This window comes from Triticum urartu, chromosome 3A (genome assembly GCF_056163025.1).
Source record: "Triticum urartu cultivar PI428250 chromosome 3A, HENAU_Tu73, whole genome shotgun sequence".
NCBI classification, from domain to species: Eukaryota; Viridiplantae; Streptophyta; class Magnoliopsida; order Poales; family Poaceae; genus Triticum; species Triticum urartu.
This window is the reverse complement of record NC_141875.1, coordinates 610,642,840-610,661,113: the sequence shown is the minus strand read 5'-3', so window position 1 is coordinate 610,661,113 and position 18,274 is coordinate 610,642,840. Positions and strand designations below refer to the sequence as shown.

Here is an 18,274-nt window from a genome sequence, read left to right as displayed (position 1 = left end):
TGAGTATTTAAGTTATCATGTCAAAACTAGACTATTGCTTTGAACAGTATAAAAGTCCAAATGCCCATGCTACAAAGAAAAGAAATACGATATGACATGTTAGGTAGCATTCCACATTAAACATTTTGTTTTTATCACTTCCATACTCGAGGACGAGTAGGAGTTACGCTTGGGGATGCTGATACGTCTGCAGCGTATCTATAATTTTTGATTGTTCCATGCTATTATATTATCAATCTTGGATGTTTTGTAATCATTTTATATCATTTTTTGTACTAACCTATTGACATAGTGCCAATTGCCAGTTGATGTTTTCTGCATGTTTTTTACATCACAGGAAATCAATACCAAATGGAGTCCAAATGCAATGAAACTTTACACATATTTTATTTGGACCAGAAGACACCTAATGGGCCAAGGCTGCGCTTGGGGGGTGCTCCGAGGAGAGCACAACCCACCAACGCGCGCCAGGAGGCCCAGACGCGCCCTGGTGGGTTGTGCCCACCTCGGGTTCCCACCGGACCGCCTCTTTGCTCTATAAATAACCCAATATTCCAGAAACCCTAGGGGAATCGATGAAAATCAATTCCAGCCGCCGCAGAGTCCAAAACCACTAGATCCAATCTAGACACCATCACGGAGGGGTTCACCACTTTCATTGGTACCTCTCCGATGATGCATGAGTAGTTCTTTGTAGACCTTCGGGTCCGTAGTTAGTAGCTAGATGGCTTCCTCTCTCTCGCTGAATTCTCAATACAATGGTCTCTTGGAGAACCATATGATGTAACTCTTTTTGCAGTGTGTTTGTTGGGATCAGATGAACTTTGAGTTTATGATCAGATCTATCTTTGTATATCCATGAAAGTATTTGAGTTTCTTTGATCTCTTTTATGCATGATTGCTTATAGCCTCATATTTCTTCTCCGATATTTGGGTTTTATCTGGCCAACTTGATCTATTTATCTTGCAATGGGAAGAGGTGCTTTGTAGTGGGTTCGATCTTACGGTACTTGATCCTAGTGACAGAAAGGGAACCGACATGTATGTATCGTTGCTACTAAGGATAAAACGATGGGGTCTATCTCTACATAGATAGATCTTGTCTACATCAAGTCATCGTTCTTATTGCATTACTCCGTTTCTCCATGAACTTAATACACTAGATGCATGCTGGATAACGGTCAATGTGTGGAGTAATATTAGTAGATGGAGGCAGGAGTCGGTCTACTAATCTTGGACGTGATGCCTATATAATGATCATTGCCTGAATATCATTATGAGTATTTGAAGTTCTATTAATTGCCCAACAGTAATTTGTTTACCCACCGTTTGCTATTTTTCTCGAGAGAAGCCACTAGTGAAAACCTACGGCCCCCGGGTCTCTTTGTCATATTATTTGCCTTTGCGATCTATTTTCCTTTGCTTTTTTTCTAGATCTATTAAACCAAAAATACAAATATACTTTGCTGCATTTTATTCTTATTTATTTTATTTGGCGTTTGATCTATCAATCTACTACAATTTATTCACGCCCGTTTGCCTATCTTGAGGCGCCGCTGCCCGAAAGGGATTGACAACCCCTTTTACACGTCGGGTTGTGAGTAATTGTTATTTGTGTGCAGGTGCTGTTTACGTTGTGTTGATTGGTTCTCCTACTGGTTCGGTAACCTTGGTTTCACATCTGAGTGAAATACCTACCGCCGCTGTGCTGCATCATCCCTTCCTCTTTGAGGAAATACCGACGTAGCTTCAAGCATCATCAAAGGTCTACAAAAAACTACTCACGCATCACCGGAGAGGCACCAATGTAAGTGGTGAACCAGAACCACCAGGGGCGGAGGTAGGATTGGAGCTTAAACGGGGCCGAACATGGTGATTCTCACTTAGAGGGAGCCAAGAAAGCTAATTTTGTCTAAACATCATGTCTAAACTAGCTTTAAGTACAAAATCATTCGAATTGTACAATGTCATAGGGGGGGCCAGGGTCCGTGCTGGTCCCCTAGCTCCGCCACTGTGAACCACTCCGTGATGGTGTCTAGATTGGATCTGGTGGTTCTGGACTCTGCGGCGGCTGGAATTGATTTTCGTCGACTCCCCTAGGGTTTCTGGAACATTGGGGTATTTATAGAGCACAGAGGTGGTCCGGGGGGCATCCGAGGTGGGCACAACCCACCAAGGCTCGCATGGGCCTCATAGCGCCCCCCGGTGGGTTGTGCTCCCCTCGGAGCACCCCTCCATGCGCTGCCTTGGCCCATTGGGTGTCTTCTGGTCCATAAAAAATCTCTGTGAAGTTTCGTTGCATTTGGACTCCGTTTAATATTGATTTCCTGCAATGTAAAAAACATGCAGAAAACAGCAAGTGGCACTTGGCACTATGTCAATAGGTTAGTACCAAAAAATGATATAAAATGACTATAAAATGATTATAAAACACTCAAGATTGATAATATAACAACATGGAACAATAAAAAATTATAAATACGTTGGAGACGTATCAGTAATATCCGTGTAAACAACATGATAACATGTGTAGCACATGCGTGTAATATTTGTTATCATTCTTATTCTTGTTTTTCAATTTGCAAAATAAATAAATAAATTCGTGATTTTTTTAATGATGAACATTTTTTAAATATGTGATTTTTTAAAATTTAGGTTTTTCTTTTTCAAATTCGTGAAAATTTCTATTTAATCATGAACTTTTTTTGAAACTGTGAACATTCTTGAAATCATGAAGATTTTTTAAAACTCACGAACATGTTTTAAAATGGTGAACATTTTTTCAAAACCGTGAACATTTTTTTCTAAATCATAAACATTTTTCTTAAATTGTGAGCATTCATGAACATTTTTTCAAACAAACGAACATTTTTTCGAAATCCCAAACATTCTTTCAAAATGTTGAAGATTCTCTTAAATCATGAACATGTTTTTGAATTTGAGAACATTTTTTGAAATTATGAACATTTTTTTGAATCATGAACATTTCCTTAATCCAAGAATAAGTTTTTGAAATCATGAACATTTTTTACAAATTTGTGAACATTTTTATAATTTGTGAACATTATTTGAAATCATGAATAGTTTTTTGAAATCATGATTAGTTTATGCAAAATTAGTAACTTTTTCTGAAATATAAAACTTTTTGATACCCCGAATTATTGAGAAAAAGCAAAAATCAAAAAGAAAAGAAAAAAGGCAGCGTCCCGACCCGCACATGGGCCGGCGCGCGCTCGCTGCGTTCCCGGCGCCTTATGCGCCCTATAGGAGCTCCCATTGGTTACGTCGCAAATTTATCTGCGTTATTCGTGCGCGGTTTATCCAGAATGGGCAAACTGAACCCCTGTGGGCTAACTGGGCTGAGGGCCTACATTTGTTCCACATGCCATGCCCCCACGGGCGGATTAACATCGGTTGATCCAGCCCAGCTCTCCGATGCTCCGAGCGCGGGAGCTGTTTCCCCATGGGCGGGAAACCAATTTGGCTGGTGCCTTGTTCCTCCAGATTCCAGACTCCTCGAGCATGTTATTGTTATTAAAAAATATAATAACTCCTCGAGTTTTGCAAACCTAGCCTAAATATATCTTTTGCCCGTCACAAAATTGACGAATGTACTATCTGGGGGCCTTATTTATTTTCATATTAGTTAAGCAAAATATACTTTGGGTCCCTGGGGAAAATGTTGCTGCCAGTGTGGGAGGTGCGCCGAGGGTACGCCGAGGGTGCAACGGCAAAAGCCCGCCGTCCCCGTTCCGATCCCTTCCCCACCCCAACACCCCCGCCCCGCTCTGAGACGGACTGCCTTTTTCCGTACTCGCAATTCCATCCATGGCTCCCGGCCCTCACCCCCACCCCCACGGCCCCACCGCCTCCTAGCCCACTAGCCTAGGGTTTCGGGCCCCGAGATCGTAGCCGTCGCCGCCGACGCCGCCGCCGCAATGTCTGGCTCGCCGGGGCAAGTCGTGAGCGAGGTCGGCAAGCGCCTCGGGCAGCCGCGCCTCGGCAAGGACGCCCTCATCAAGCTCCTCAAGGTGAGCGCCCCCGTCCGTCCCGCACCAGTCCTCCTCCGATCTAAACCCGCTCGCTCACAGTCCTCGCGAGACGCTGTGCTGCTTCTGGGGTTTTGAAATTGCCTCGAAGGGCACCGCTGATTTTAGTGTTTTTTTGGGGGTTCTCGAACACTGACTGTAGTTCACGATTCCGCTCCAACCTCCATGGGGTTACGAGGGGCTGGGAATTCGAGCACCATGTAGTAATTCGTGTGATGGGGGCACAGGGGCAGCGATGCTGAAGAGGTTGTATGTTCACTATGCTTATGTTTGACAGTTTGAGCAAAGCCTCTGAGGTGTTTAGTGTCAACTCGGCATGGATCTATGGTGTTTATGATCGCTCGAAACTTGTTGAAAGAGTACCAGTACCGTTTATTTCCCTGCCAACTGGAGGCAGTCAGAGAACCTTCAGTTAATTGTCACATGTCTATTATTTCATCAGTAAACAATTTTGTGAGCACTTGTTGTTTCAAGTTTGCCTGCTTTGTGAATTGGTAATATGAAGGAAGGTACTATGGAGATTTATGGATAAGGAACAAAGGAGATTTGATTTTTCAGGCTTCAACCAATTCATTATCTTAAACCGTCAGTAACATTTGAGTATTTCGATCCATTTTACATGATAAACAGGTTAACTGGAGATCAAGTGGGTTAATTTCGGCCCTTCCCTTTTTCCCTGAAACGGATATTTGCCTTTTTTACTGTTATACGAGAATACAGTTTTGATTTGGTTGTACTGTACTTGTATTTTATCCAGCATTTGGGGGAGTTTAGAGCAATGGCTTTGTACAAATACATTGTTAGATCTCTACCTGAACTGTTCTCTAGCTCCCATTAGGGGTTACATATTTGCATACTTTTGTTTAATGCATCTATACTATGACAACCCCTCCGACAGTTGAACCCTTGAACCTAGTATAGTAGGACAGGGATGCAGGCTAGCTCACCGTAATCATCCAAAGGGAAAAGCGTGGCACATTAATACTTTGCAGCTTGGCATTTTCTCTAATTGGTTGTTTCTTTTCATTATTTTTTCTATGAATAAATTTGAATTTACTTCCATAACATGTTTTTGTTATTATCTGCAGCAAGCTGAAAGTGCTTTATCAGAGTTGAGTCAGTCCTCCTCTCTGCAAGATGCTCTACGTCCTTTGAGTAAATCACTGGTCCAGAACACTTTACTTAGCCACAAGGACAAGGATGTCAGACTTCTTGTTGCTGTCTGCTTCATTGAAGTTATGCGAATCCTTGCACCTGATCCACCTTTTACTGATGAAATATTTAAGGTATTTTAACACTTATGTCTTTCAATGCTTGGCTGTCACTGACTTCTTGTACCATTACCATTTAGAGTTGTGAAAATATGAAGCACTAACTAACAGTCATATTTGTCAGATAATTTCTGTAACGTTATCCATTTTCGATTTTTGAGTTATTTAATGTCAAAGAACAATTGGAATAAGGACCACACTCCTATAACACTATGTCAACTGCTTTATCTCAGGAAATATTTAGGCTCTTCATCAGCGAATTTTCAGGGCTTGCAGACACCGAGAGTCCATATCTTACGAGAAGGATGAAAATATTGGAGAATGTTGCTGCGCTTAGATGCTCTGTAATTATGGTTGACACTGGCTGTCAGGACTTGGTTCTTGATATGGCCAAAATATTCTTCTCGGCAGCGAAGTAAGACTAAATCTACTGCTCTTGTTGTTATATGCCTACATTTGGTTACAACCAAGAATCAAGCTGTGCTCATTTGTCAGTACCTATCTTTCAATTGTAGATACATTGATCGTACTCGTACTGACTTTGACTTGAAAATCATGAGTACATTTTTTCACTTATGTCCTATCAACCGGTTTCTTTTTGTACTGTCTTCCCATTTTGAGATTTTGGAATTATGAAGTCATCAAGACCTCTAATACTGTGTATCACACCATCAAGATCTCCAATACTGTCTACCGCAAACTGTAAATATACAGTGCTATGTTTGTTCTTCCATTGAGCTGGCTATTTCTAGGTATTATTGTTATTTATGGAGAAAGCTATGAACTGTCAAATCGCCAGGTTTCCGTTTCCATGTATCACAGTAAATGTCAGTGTGCACTATCATGTTTGCTGTTTTCAATACTTAATGGATCTCATGGGTTCCTTATCAAGTGCAACGGGCGATGTACCTAGTTTATGGAGGTGATTTGGTGAACATGTCTTGGCCAACAAAAGAGTTGTGTATGCACCTTGTGGTACTATTGTCTTGTTGTCCTTAAACATGTTAAGATAATTGGCAACATTCATTTCCTTAAACAAATTTATACTCGAAACCAAACTGTTATCCTTGGCTCAGCAAGAGCAGAAATTCCATTATGCAAGTAGTTTGCTTTACGTTATGTGTGCTAATTCATGACCTGCTCATGTTCAAAGGTGTCTGCCACACATAATTACTGTTTCTGAAAATTTAAATCGCATTTTTTTCATTAAGTGGTTAACTCCTTGATTGTGAAACTCTTTACAGGCAAGGTCTTCAGCAATGTGTGCACCAGGCTATGCTATCAATAATGACACAAATATTAAATGAAAAAGTTACTCAGCCTCTTCTGGATGTGATTTTCCGCAATTTAGTAAAAGAGGACAAGGTAACATATTTACTGTTCATTTAATACTAACAGTAAGTTGAGGCTGATCATGCGAGTAATGTTTCCTTACAATATGTTCTTCTCTGCATGAATAACTTAGATATCTGGAAGCCTGCATTATTGTTCTTTGATCCAAACTAATGCTTGTTTGCTTCTTGTTGCCCATGCAGGGAGGAGCCCACAAGCTTGCTGTTGACATAATTCAAAACTGTGCTGAGAAATTGGAGCACATTGTTCGAATTTTTTTGACATCATGCATTTTGAGCAAGGATGCACCGGTGAATGAACACAAGAAGCCGCATCATAAAATTATTCTGGAAATATTCCAGTGTGCACCCCAGATGCTTTTTGCTGTTATTCCATGCTTAACTCATGAGCTCCTGGTATGTTATTTTCTTTTAACTTTGTTACACTATTATATTGGATCGTATTCTCCCTGAACAAGCACCATCTACCTCCTTAGAGTGACCAGGTTGATATCCGACTGGAGGCAGTGCACCTGATTGGGAGGCTTCTTGTCTTCTCTAATCTTCGCTTTGGTCAAGAAAACCAGATATTATTTAGGGAATTCTTGAAGAGATTCTCTGACAAATCTGCAGAAGTAAGAATTGCTGCAATTGATGCAGCAAAAGCATGCTACATTGCTGCATCATCTGGAAATGTAGCACAGAATGTTCTCAGTAAGACTACTACTTTTATCTGTGGTCACTATATGCACATTACCATCTGTAAGCATCCTTTTCATGTGGATGTCTTGTTCCTTTTGGCAGAATCTCTTGAAGGAAGGTTATTGGATTTTGATGACAAAGTGAGGATCCGAGCTGTTTATGCAGTTTGTGATTTGGCCAAATCAAATCTAAGCTCATTTCCTTCTGAGTTGATATTACAAGCAGCAGAGAGGCTACGTGACAAAAAGGTGAGCAGGTATTATTGTTATTTTGCACAGCAGTTTCTTGATGGTGCCTCACTGAAACATTTTTCAGATATCTGTCAGAAAGAATGTAATGCATAAGTTGCTGGACTTGTATCGAGATTACTGTGAGAAATGCTCCAAAGGAACTGCGACAATTAACACTCACTATGAACAAATCCCAGCTAAACTTATTGTTCTCTGTTTTGACAAAGATTGTGAATCCTTCAGGTTTGTTCATCTCTCTCTCTCTCTCTCTCTCATACTCAGTCATGCCTATTTTGTTGAGTTGTGGCTTCTATATTTTGGCAGGCCACACAATATGGGGCTTATTTTTGCTGAAGAACTCTTTCCATCACCACTTTCTCCAAAAGAAAGAGCAATGCATTGGGTTGAGTTTTTTTCTTATTTCAAATCACAACATGTTAAGGCTTTGCATGCCATCTTTTCTCAGAAAAGAAGGTAAACACTTGTAGCATAGTATATACTATGATGATGTAATAACTCTGTGAAGCACATTTGACATTTAGACATTTTCCTTTAGGTTGCAACTGGAGATGCAAGCATATTTATCACTTCGAGCAAAGAAGGTTTGTAAATCATCAATAGATACTGAACATTTAGTGAACTTTTTTCTCAAATTGAACCTTGTATGTGCTACAGGAAGAATCTTCAGATGAAATACAGAAGAAAATTTGTGCGTCATTAAGGAAGATGTCCGCTTCCTTTACAGACATCTCTAAAGTTGAAGACTGCTTTGAGAATTTGCACCAGATGAAGGATAATAACATATTTAAGGATTTGGCTGAAATAAGCAAAGAGGGCACTACTTTTGCAACAGTTCGATCAATCAGAGTAATACTCGTTTGGTCCTTTTAACTGACGAGACAGTAAATTGTTTGTTTTCTCCTGCTTTTGTTTGCTCAACTATAAACTTACTGAGGAAGCCGTGGTGTATACTTCCCAAACGTAGTTTAATATTCGTATGTTTCTTTTTCATGGCATCCTTAATTCCTATTGCATGATCCTAGTTAGAAGTCATCAGCGGTGGCATATACCATGTGGATTATTTTGCATGGGAACATGTACATGCCCTCCAGTTTGAGGACTGAATGATTTAAATGATTATCATGAAAATCGAGCCAGTCTCTTTTTCTGCGCAATCAGTACGGTTCTACCGAGAATATAATAATACTGAGATTGAGGGAAAAGTAAAAGTAAAATATCCAAAGGAGAGCAAATACAAGGGGTAGTCTCAAAGGAGCTTCCTAGAGATAAGAGATAGAGGAAAGGAAAGTCTAGGTAGAACTCATTTAGTGCACATGGAAAACAAACAAAGTGAATTTGTCTTTCCAGTGGGATCTGCATTGTCTTGTCTTTCCAGCGGGATCTGCATTGTTTTGTTTTCAAGGTGGGTCTGCATTGTGTTGTTTCCCATCATGAGGTCAAATTTGAACTTGAACATTTGCGTGATGCTAAATCTCTCTAGCTTTCAGCAAACTACGGAATGCCCGACTCTTCCTTGTTCTGTCAAAACTATTAAGCTGCTAACTGTGAGTTCTGTGGAGCATTAAATGGTCCCAGTTTACAAGTTAGTGCAAGTACGTTAGTACCCTGTTAGACTAGTCATAGTGGTGAGCAACTTAGACTAGTAACATGCATATGTTACTAGTATACGTTACTACCTTCATAGTGGGTAGTGTCATGTGTGTGATAACATAGAGAGCTTCATTTATTACTTTGTAGAGTCATTTTACATTGGGAACCGCTATGTGATGGTAACATATTATGTTACTCCATTTGCCTCTCTCCTCATTAATTACTTGCCATATCATATTTTTTGCCTATGTGGCACGCATGTTACTACTTATGTTACTCCCACTATGAGCAGCCATATGTGTATTGAACTCTTTTTTTCTCCACATGGTATTATTTATGCAAAAGTTTTTTTTTTAAGATTTGTATCATAGAACATACCCAAATCAAATGTCTATGTTTATATCTAAGTTCGTGCTTGAATGACTGTAGGATTCATTTCTCAAGAGAATTGGCAACAAACACCAAATTTACAGCTTCTGCAAAGAACTGTCTACAAAACTCTCGCATTCACTATTTAATTGGGAGATGATTTGTGCCATCTTGGAGGTTCTTTTCTCCTGCAGAAATGAATTAACCCATTATGCAGAGTCCGCATGTGATCTTTTACTGGTAAGTTATTAATAGCCGGCAAATTATTTGTTTTCTTTTAGGAATATGAACTTCTCTTTGCTGCAAGCATGCAATCTTTTGAAGCTTACTGCATTTCAGTTTTTACCATTGATTAAACTTTTTTGTGCTTAACGGCACATCTGTTTTTTAGTTCATGCACACATTTTCATCTCCTTTTAAGGGTCATCTTCTATACTTCTGACTCAAATGTGTAATCATGTAGCTAGTTGCAATGGCGTTTCCATCATTATTCAGAGGCTCAGAGGAGTACTTGCTAAAGTTGTTCTCCGAAGACTCAGTCCTGATAAATGAGAAGAGTCTCCAAATGTTGGCATATTTGGCAAAATCACCGTGTAAATTATCTATTAATTTCAGGTAAAATAAACTGTCATTGTATTGGAAGTTGGATTGTCTTGATCTGTCTGTTTGTTGATAATTGCTCTATGAATGGTTCATGTTTGATGAATCAGCAATGTATTACTCAAGCCTGAAACTAAATGGCCATTTTGAAATTTTAAATATCCTCCTGTTTGCCTTTTTTTCTTCTTCTCCAGGGATTTTGTATGAGCTCACTAAAAACTGGCGAAAAACACTTTACTCCTATTCACCACCTTACCAATCTAGAAGTGCAATGGGCGGTAATATAAAGAAAATGTAGGGATAGGAAAATGTCAATACCTTTTTTGTATTTAATGATTGCAAGTGTGGTAGGTCTCTCCATCTTTAGTTATCTTAAGATGAATATTTTACTCATAGTAAGTTGTCTTTTTTCCAGTAGTGATGTCTACCTCTTACTGGAGCAAAAGTGTATTGAAGGAACACGTGCTGAATCGAAATATGCCATTTCTGCAATTGCTTCACTGATCCAGTCTCCAGATGACAAGAAATTTGCCAAATTATGTAAGGTAGGTACTAATTAGTTCTGTTCTACAATTGCTTCACTGACCCAGTTCCCAGATGACAATTGTTTACATATGGAAATGCTCAAACCCTTTGCAGAATGATTGTTTCTGATGCTAAAATGGTCACAATGTTTTTGGTAGCTAGCTGTTTCTTCTTATTTTTTTCATGCCTTTGTTTTTAAATGAAGGCGTACTTTGGTGGACGACTTATATGATCCTCTCTTCCCTGCAGAAAGTTGTTGGTGGTCTACATGATAACCATAATATCCCAACTCTATTACAGTCGTTGGGCTTAATATTGGAGTATTCTCCTTCCATGTATACATCATATGACGACCAATTTATCAATTTTGTTCAACGTGTTTTTGTCTCACCTGAGGTAGGTAATATATTTTTTAGCAGTGATATCTGGACTAAGACATAGCAATTTGATGTCTGCTATGGTTTATGGTTTATGCAGTTTGTTTCAACTCCGGAACTGTCACCCTCCGATGAAAATTCTGCATGCAGTTTCTCTTGCAAACTGAAGGTAAGTTCTGGACAAAATAAAACATTCAACTCATGGTAGATCTAGTAGGGAGTTCCACATGCGAGTAAAATTCACGATGGAATTTTCATTTTTGCTCTCTAATTGTTTTGTGGCCAATGTAGATTTATTGTCTCAAAGCACTTGTCAAAAGTTGTTTACCAACAACTACTGCCCGTGATCGAATAGAGAATTTCTTGAAGATGCTGTTAGATATAATTCGCGAAGAATTCACGCCCATTACTATATGGTTCGTATTTTTCTGCTTCCTCACATTATTTTAAATTGTTTTCTCAATAGATGCTTCACTGTTGTAGCCTTCTGTTTGTTTTCTACTGATTACACCAGTTCTTTAACTGATATTTTACAGTGCATCAGTTGATCAGCTTTTCTACAAGTATATTTTTTCAAGCACTATTGGAACACATAATTCATTGTGGTGTGGTCAAGTTTCCTTTCTTGTTGAATGTGATAAACATAATTTGCACATCTTTGCATTAAGATAGGTAGTCATAGTTACAAGTGGTCAATTTGGTGCAAAATTGTAGAACTTGCAGATGTGCCTAATGCTTAGTGTTCTACAAGTCGTATACTGTGTAACTTTCATGAGGTTTCTGTTACCTTCGTGTTTGGGTTACTGTGATGAACTAGTGCATCTCGAGCATCACCTTTTTTCAGCTGGAGGCTTCCTGGTTAGTATAATGCAAGGAACTTAGGAATTCAGCAATTACACATCGTTGATTAGGTGGTCAATTTAGTGGGGTTTGTGAGAGAATTTCTTGGTTAGTATAATGAGGAAGTTAGGAACTCACCAAACTTATTTTAAAGAGAGAATCAGCAAGTAAGCATTGCTGATTAGGTGGTCAATTTGGTTTGAATGGTTACTGGAAGAAAAGACTCACCAATCGGGAGTGCAGAAAGAAGAAAGTAAAGAAAAAAGTCCATTTTACTCCCCTGAACAAAATCGATGGTTCACATAACCCCTTAATGAAGCCAATCCCGTTCAATACCCACCCAAAGTGGATTTGGTCGGGTGGTTTTGTTGAGTTGGACTCGGTCAAGCTGTTTTGTTGACCGTGGGCTCTCCTCCTTCCCTGTGCAACCTCGGGCCTCTATGGTCGACGACGCATGCGGCATGTCCACCGGTGGTGACAGGTGCGGGGAGCCGGGGTCCGCTGGCGACGACCTGTACGCCGGGCTGGGGTGTCTGGAGCACACGCCAGGCCCACCAGTGGACAACATGCGGCGGTAGCGGCGACCCACCACACCTGTCCTCGTTCCTTACTGCCTGCCCCGGATCCCGGCAAGCCGCCGCACTTCCCCGCCCCACCCCGGCCCGCTGCAGCGTGCTAGCAGCCATGTGAACCGAATCCAGTGGCCAGGTCGTCGGGGCAGACAAGCAGCCGTGCTGGGGAGCAGTCCCAGGATCCCCATCGCCTCGCGCCACCGGCCTTCGCCGCCCTCCTCAATCCCGGTCGAACCTCTCTCACCAAGCCGCCCCTCCTAACCCAGATCCAGGCGAGCATCTCCGGCCTCCTACCACGGTTCCTGCGCGAACTGCTGCCGCCACCGTGCGCTACTTCATGGCAGCCTGCCTGCCTCTTGTGGTGCTCTTCTCCAGATCCAGGCGGACCCCCTCGCTCCACCTCAGCTCTGCATCCGGCGCGGACAGAGGAAACCGTCGGGCGTCGATGTATCCAGGGCAGCCCAGCAGTGCGTCGGCGTCGGCAGCGAAAGTGACGGGTCACCGGAGAGGGTCCCACTGGTCAAATACCACTTTGACCCTGCCATGTCAGCAAACCACTTAAGCAAACCCAGCTAAGATGATTTGTGAACGGTATTGGATAGATCGGGGGGTTAAAAGAGCAGAATAAATGATCAGGGGGTTATGTGAACCACTCACTTTGTTCGGGGTAGTAAAATGGACATTTTTCGAAAGTAAATAGGGCAGGGTATAATGTGTGGTTTTAATGCTCGCAAACTTAACTGAATGTTATTCAAGCTAAAAGCACTTATACAATATTAAATGTTTTTTTATTTTCTTTATTGATACAACTTAACCCTGAATTTATTTACTTGTGTTCTGTGTTTTCACTCTGGTTCTTATGCTGCACCAGTGAAAATGATAAGCCATATCTTAGACTGGCTGCTGGGAAATCTTTACTACGACTAGCTACAAGATGGGATTCACTCATTTCTCCAGAATTATTTCGCACTGCCCTTCTCATGGCAAGGGTATTGTCAATATGCTACACTGCTAACAAGTATCTAATTTTTATTTTTCATGTAGGGGCTAACATTTCTGCCCACTAGTCTTTCTAATTATTTGATAATTTGATTTGCCATAGATTTTGAGAACCTTTGCTGTAAATAAACATCTGTTTGCAGCATTATTTTGCTTACCTACATTGGTTAATCTCTACTCACATTGCGTAGTTCCATATTTTATGCATGCCAGTATTCTACCTCTTTATAATATTACATGTATTGTGTCTGGTTGTCAGGATTCTTCATATATTGTTCGCAAGTCATTCATTCACAAACTTTTTGGCCTTTTGAAGAAGCATGCAATACCTGTTAGATATGCATGTGCTTTTGCATTGGCATCAACAGATTGCGCTGGAGATGTTCGTACTGAAGTATGTATCTTCTTTTCTAGTTCCCTCGTATATATATACCATATAAACTTGCTCGTGAGGTGATTCTTATTCTGTTACCTTGTATTCTAGTCACTTAGGTACTTAACCGAAGTGGTAAAAGAGCAAAGAGGAGTTTCTGTTCACCAGAACAAAACCAGCAATGACTCGATTGTAGAACACCCAGCATATGCTGTCCTTTTCTTGATCCATACGCTTGCATATGATGAGGAGTTTCCTTTTAACTTTTGTGAAAAGGAGACTGGCTCGGCTGAGTTTTGGAGGTATGTTCTTGTTTCAGATGTTTGAATCCCATTGGCATTTTTTCTGTTGCTCAACTAGTTCCTGTGGCTGGAAACATTCGAAGTTTCAAGCATGTAATAGCTTCCTCCTTTTTCCCTTTGTTTGTTGACAGCCCACTTATTGTGATGTTGAGAGAGCTAGTTGAAATAGAGGATCTAAGCCAAACCAAGCATGGCTCTGCCACCAGCTCTGTATCCATTCTTTTGGGCATCTTTCGTGCTGTTCAAAAGGCTGAGGATGTGATTGATTCTGGCATCACTCATGTATATGTCTCTTTTGGCTACCGCTTTGACATTTTTCATTTGCCTATAAATTTCTTCACCAGGTTCTAATTTCCTAACCGCCTTCACAGAAACTGCACATTCTCTCAAAAATTGGTTTGCTTATGGTAAAAGAACTTGATAAGCATTGCAAGACATCAGATTCTCCACGCCATATTCTCCTGCCCTCATCTTATTATAGGTTGTCTCGGAGTGAGAGAAAAGCAGATGTAGGTTATTCTTACTATTTATTCTCATGTTTGTTAGAACTTGTCTTAGTTCATTTTTGCATTGACTAATTTTCTCCAGATCGGATTTTTTTGTAGGAATGCTGCCAACTAGATTTAATTACTGATACTTTTGTGAAGAGAATTCTAAAAGCTCATGAACCTTATAACCAACAGGTACATTCTGTCTGCTGTGTGACCCTTGGTCTCTTGTTTGTGTATATATACATATATGTAGTTTGTGCCTTCTGTTATGGTCCTATAGTTTTAGTTCATCAACATTAATTTCAGGAGGATACTACATGCTCTACTATTACTGAGAGGGTATCTAAAGAATCTGCTCCTAAAAGGCAAACTCGTTCCTCATCAAACAAACCATTATTTGGACAGTTTGTAAGTGGTCATGAGCAAGGGAAAACGAAGAAAAGTTCAGTCCAGGCGAAAGATGTCCCCAAGAAAAATTACCTGGATATCTTGGAAAAAGACAACGTGTCATCTTGTGGTTCCGCCGGCACAAAGCTGTCATCTCCAGGGTCTTTGGGTTTGACTAATGAAGCTGATTCTAGAGATCTGAAGACGATATCTTCAAAGGACACCATGTCAACAGAGGTACAGCATGCTAGTGTCTGATCGAACTATATGTTTGAGCATTGGATTATCTGTGGATTGGCACATGGAAACTCAATTTATATTATTTACTTATTTTTGTAGGACTTTCCTGACTGTCATCTCAGAGATTGGTAAGCAAACAAACGATTTAACATGTTCCTTCTTCAGAAATGTTCTCCGCCTGGAAGAATATGTTCTAAACAGTACTTTGTCTTGTGATACCATGCTTTGCGTAACTGCGAGTATAGCATAATGACATGCATGCCCTGCAAACTCTGCTAAATCTATGTCTGTCTGCTAATTCATGATTGTTGTCCATGTTACATCACTATTTAGAATGGAACGATAGGGAGCTTTTCTCATTGTCTATGTGTGTGGCTTTATGTGGTAGAATTAGTATATGGCATGACATCTCAAGTTATCTGCAATAATTATTGGGTCTATGCCTAATAGTACAAGCAATTCGTTACCAAATAAGGCAAACCCCTGTATGTCAGAACTTGTATTCCTGGTAATCTGTCTAGGGCTAAGAAAAGAGTAAAGTGAAGTTTGGACCAGCTATTGTAGTTGCTAGTTGACCATGTATGTTCAAGTATGGCACCAATGGTCACATAATATTTTTGAACTTTGGACTAGGTTATGACCAAATTTTACGTGGGTCACATGGGGCATAGCTAGAACACACAAACTTCTAAATAAAAAGAATGTGGACTTCCGTCATAGAACAATGTGGTTTGAAGAGCAGGGCAGCTGACGATCGTCAGATTTTTATCCGCTTTTTGAGAAACAGAAATATCACATTTTGTGTCAGAGAATTTGAAATTTTGTGAAAAAATTGAGATGAACTAGATATTGCAATATACATGCAATTAAGATGAAATATAAAGGAACTTTAGTGTGTTTCCAAATATCAGATCCAGATATGGGCTTTAGTGCTTTACAGCTGAGTACCAGCTAGTATTAGTCTATGGGTGTCACTGGTGAAGTCAGTTCGGCTGTGGCTTGGATTTCGCTGTGGCTTGGATTTCAGGATTGCACTTGCCAGTTCTTGTGCATCTTAACAAGTATATCTGGCTGTCCTATACCTGGCCAAACCTCGGGCCGCTTTGGGCCGGGCTTTGGGCCGGGCCTAGCCAAGCCTGGCCCAAACACGTAAAAGCCTGCCAGGCCTCAGGACGGGCCCCTTCAGAAAAGCGCAAAAACGATGGGCCCGGGCCTGGCCCGGCCATCAGGCTCAAAATCTAGACCTGAGCCCGGCCCGGGAGCAGTGTTGGGCCGGGCCGGGTCAGGCTTTTTCAGGCTGGGCTGGCCGGGCCGGGCTTCCCAGTCCCCCTTGAAATAGCACCACATTCTACACTTATTGCAAGAATACCATGGGAGTTCAAAGTGTACTTCCTGCTTATTGATAAATACCTGATGCCAATATTTGTTACTCCCTCCGGTCCTTTTTACTCCGCATATTAGATTTGGGTCAAGTCAAACTTTGTAAAGTTTGACCAAATATATATTAAAAAATATCAGTATCTACCATACCAAATATATATATCCCATGAAACTACATTTCGTAATGAATCTAACAAAATTGATTTGGCATCGTAAATGTTAATACTTTTTTCTATAAATTCGGTCAAAGTAGAGATGCTTTGACTTCAAACAAAACTTATATGCAGACTAAAAAGGACCGGAGGGAGTATGTCCAAAACCACATATATTTTGTTGAAGGTCTGTGGGTATCTACACTGGTAATTTATATGCAGCGCCTAGCATAATACAAAATAACTGTTAAACGATAGTGCTTTCAATTTTTTTTAAAAACTTATGATGATGATAGTCATCATAAGAACAAGATGCTGCTTCTTTGCTCCTGTTATATGGTGTCAAATGATTTATATTTTTCAGTTTGAAAACCTTTGTCAAGTATCCATCCATGATTACTTACGTTTCGATTTGTAGCAGTGAACTAGAGGAAGATGTTGGTGATTGTGATGGTAATTTTGTGAAGCGTCCTTTCTCCAGCAACAAAACAGGCAAGTCATCTCCAGTAACCAAGACATGATTCACGATATTATCTTCACATTGGCGCTTCTTAAAGTCCATATGTTATGCGAACTGCACAGTTGTAACAGGCTGGTAGTGTTGATGCATTATATATGTGATTCATTTGAATCATATACATCCTTATGTCCTAAAAGTGTCTTTCCTGACTGAACATTCGTCCAATAAAGTTGCTCACAAGTCACAACTCACACACAACTACTCCCTCCGTTCGGAATTACTTGTCGCAGAAATGGATGTATCTAGACGGATTTTAGTTCTAGATACATCCATTTCCGAGACAAGTAATTCCGAACGGAGGGAGTACTTCCAGCCAACAGTCATGCAGAAATGGCAATATCATGACTGTTTTATGTCACCAAGTGACTAGCCGTGCAGCTACCTTTTATGCGTTTCGCTGTATATTTGCAGTCCATATATTAAATATAGCTGAGCGATCAACCTTCTATTTTTTAGCAGTGGCTGCCCTCCAGAAGAAAAGCAAGAGAGCATTGGATTTGAGAAATGCAAAGAATTCTGCTGGATCAGCTGCGGACACAATAGACAATGTAAGTGCATTTGGGAAGCATATGCATGATTCATCCCTCATTTGTGAATACCTTGAGCGGATATTCCTCTTTTTTTTGCCAGGTTCGACGGACCAGATCAAGGAAGGTGCAAACATAATAACCATCTAACTGAAGTTTTAGCTGACGTGTCTCAGACATACATATGCTGAGTTCCCTAATACCTTTTGTACATGCGCTAGTGAGCACTGCAGCGATGATACAAAATCTTTGGTTTACATACCATCCGTGAAACCTTGTAAATAGAGAAGTGGATGGTGGAGTCAGTGTTCACATTATCAGCCTCGTAACTTATCTGATCAAAGTAAAACCGTGGAAGTTGAAATGTCAGAACTGGTATCGTCTGTTAGTTTCTGTCGTTGACCTATTTAATCCATGCGGCTGCCG

At 40.5% G+C, this 18,274-nt stretch overlaps 1 protein-coding gene across 8 annotated transcripts; it reads left to right on the top strand.

Annotated features, from left to right (window-relative positions):
- Positions 1–3,759: 3,759 nt before the first annotated feature.
- Positions 3,760–18,236, top strand: LOC125530155 (ARM repeat superfamily protein). 8 transcript variants are annotated; one of them, XM_048694565.2, is made up of 28 exons: positions 3,760–4,031; positions 5,138–5,335; positions 5,554–5,735; positions 6,565–6,685; positions 6,856–7,068; positions 7,149–7,365; positions 7,456–7,601; positions 7,669–7,826; positions 7,908–8,057; positions 8,140–8,185; positions 8,259–8,450; positions 9,624–9,803; positions 10,027–10,178; positions 10,582–10,708; positions 10,938–11,084; positions 11,166–11,234; positions 11,357–11,481; positions 13,349–13,466; positions 13,736–13,870; positions 13,961–14,151; positions 14,283–14,433; positions 14,523–14,660; positions 14,757–14,834; positions 14,949–15,266; positions 15,369–15,397; positions 17,220–17,293; positions 17,778–17,869; positions 17,952–18,236. In XM_048694565.2, the coding sequence occupies exons 1-28, from the start codon at positions 3,939–3,941 to the stop codon at positions 17,985–17,987; spliced, it is 3,876 nt and encodes a 1,291-aa protein (XP_048550522.1). In that variant the 5' UTR covers positions 3,760–3,938; the 3' UTR covers positions 17,988–18,236. The 8 variants fall into 8 exon arrangements, with proteins under 8 accessions (XP_048550522.1, XP_048550523.1, XP_048550518.1 ...); XM_048694564.2 differs by having other exon boundaries at positions 3,761–4,031; positions 10,579–10,708; positions 17,223–17,293; XM_048694562.2 differs by having other exon boundaries at positions 3,761–4,031; positions 10,579–10,708.
- The last annotated feature ends 38 nt before the right edge of the window (positions 18,237–18,274 follow it).

Coding starts and splice junctions, on each gene's coding strand:
- LOC125530155 (XM_048694558.2), top strand. CDS start 3,939: ATGTCTGGCTCGCCGGGGCAAGTCGTGAGCGAGGTCGGCAAGCGCCTC. Junction 5,736..6,564: donor ATATTCTTCTCGGCAGCGAA/GTAAGACTAAAT, acceptor AACTCTTTACAG/GCAAGGTCTTCAGCAATGTG. Junction 17,870..17,951: donor CTGCGGACACAATAGACAAT/GTAAGTGCATTT, acceptor TTTTTTTGCCAG/GTTCGACGGACCAGATCAAG.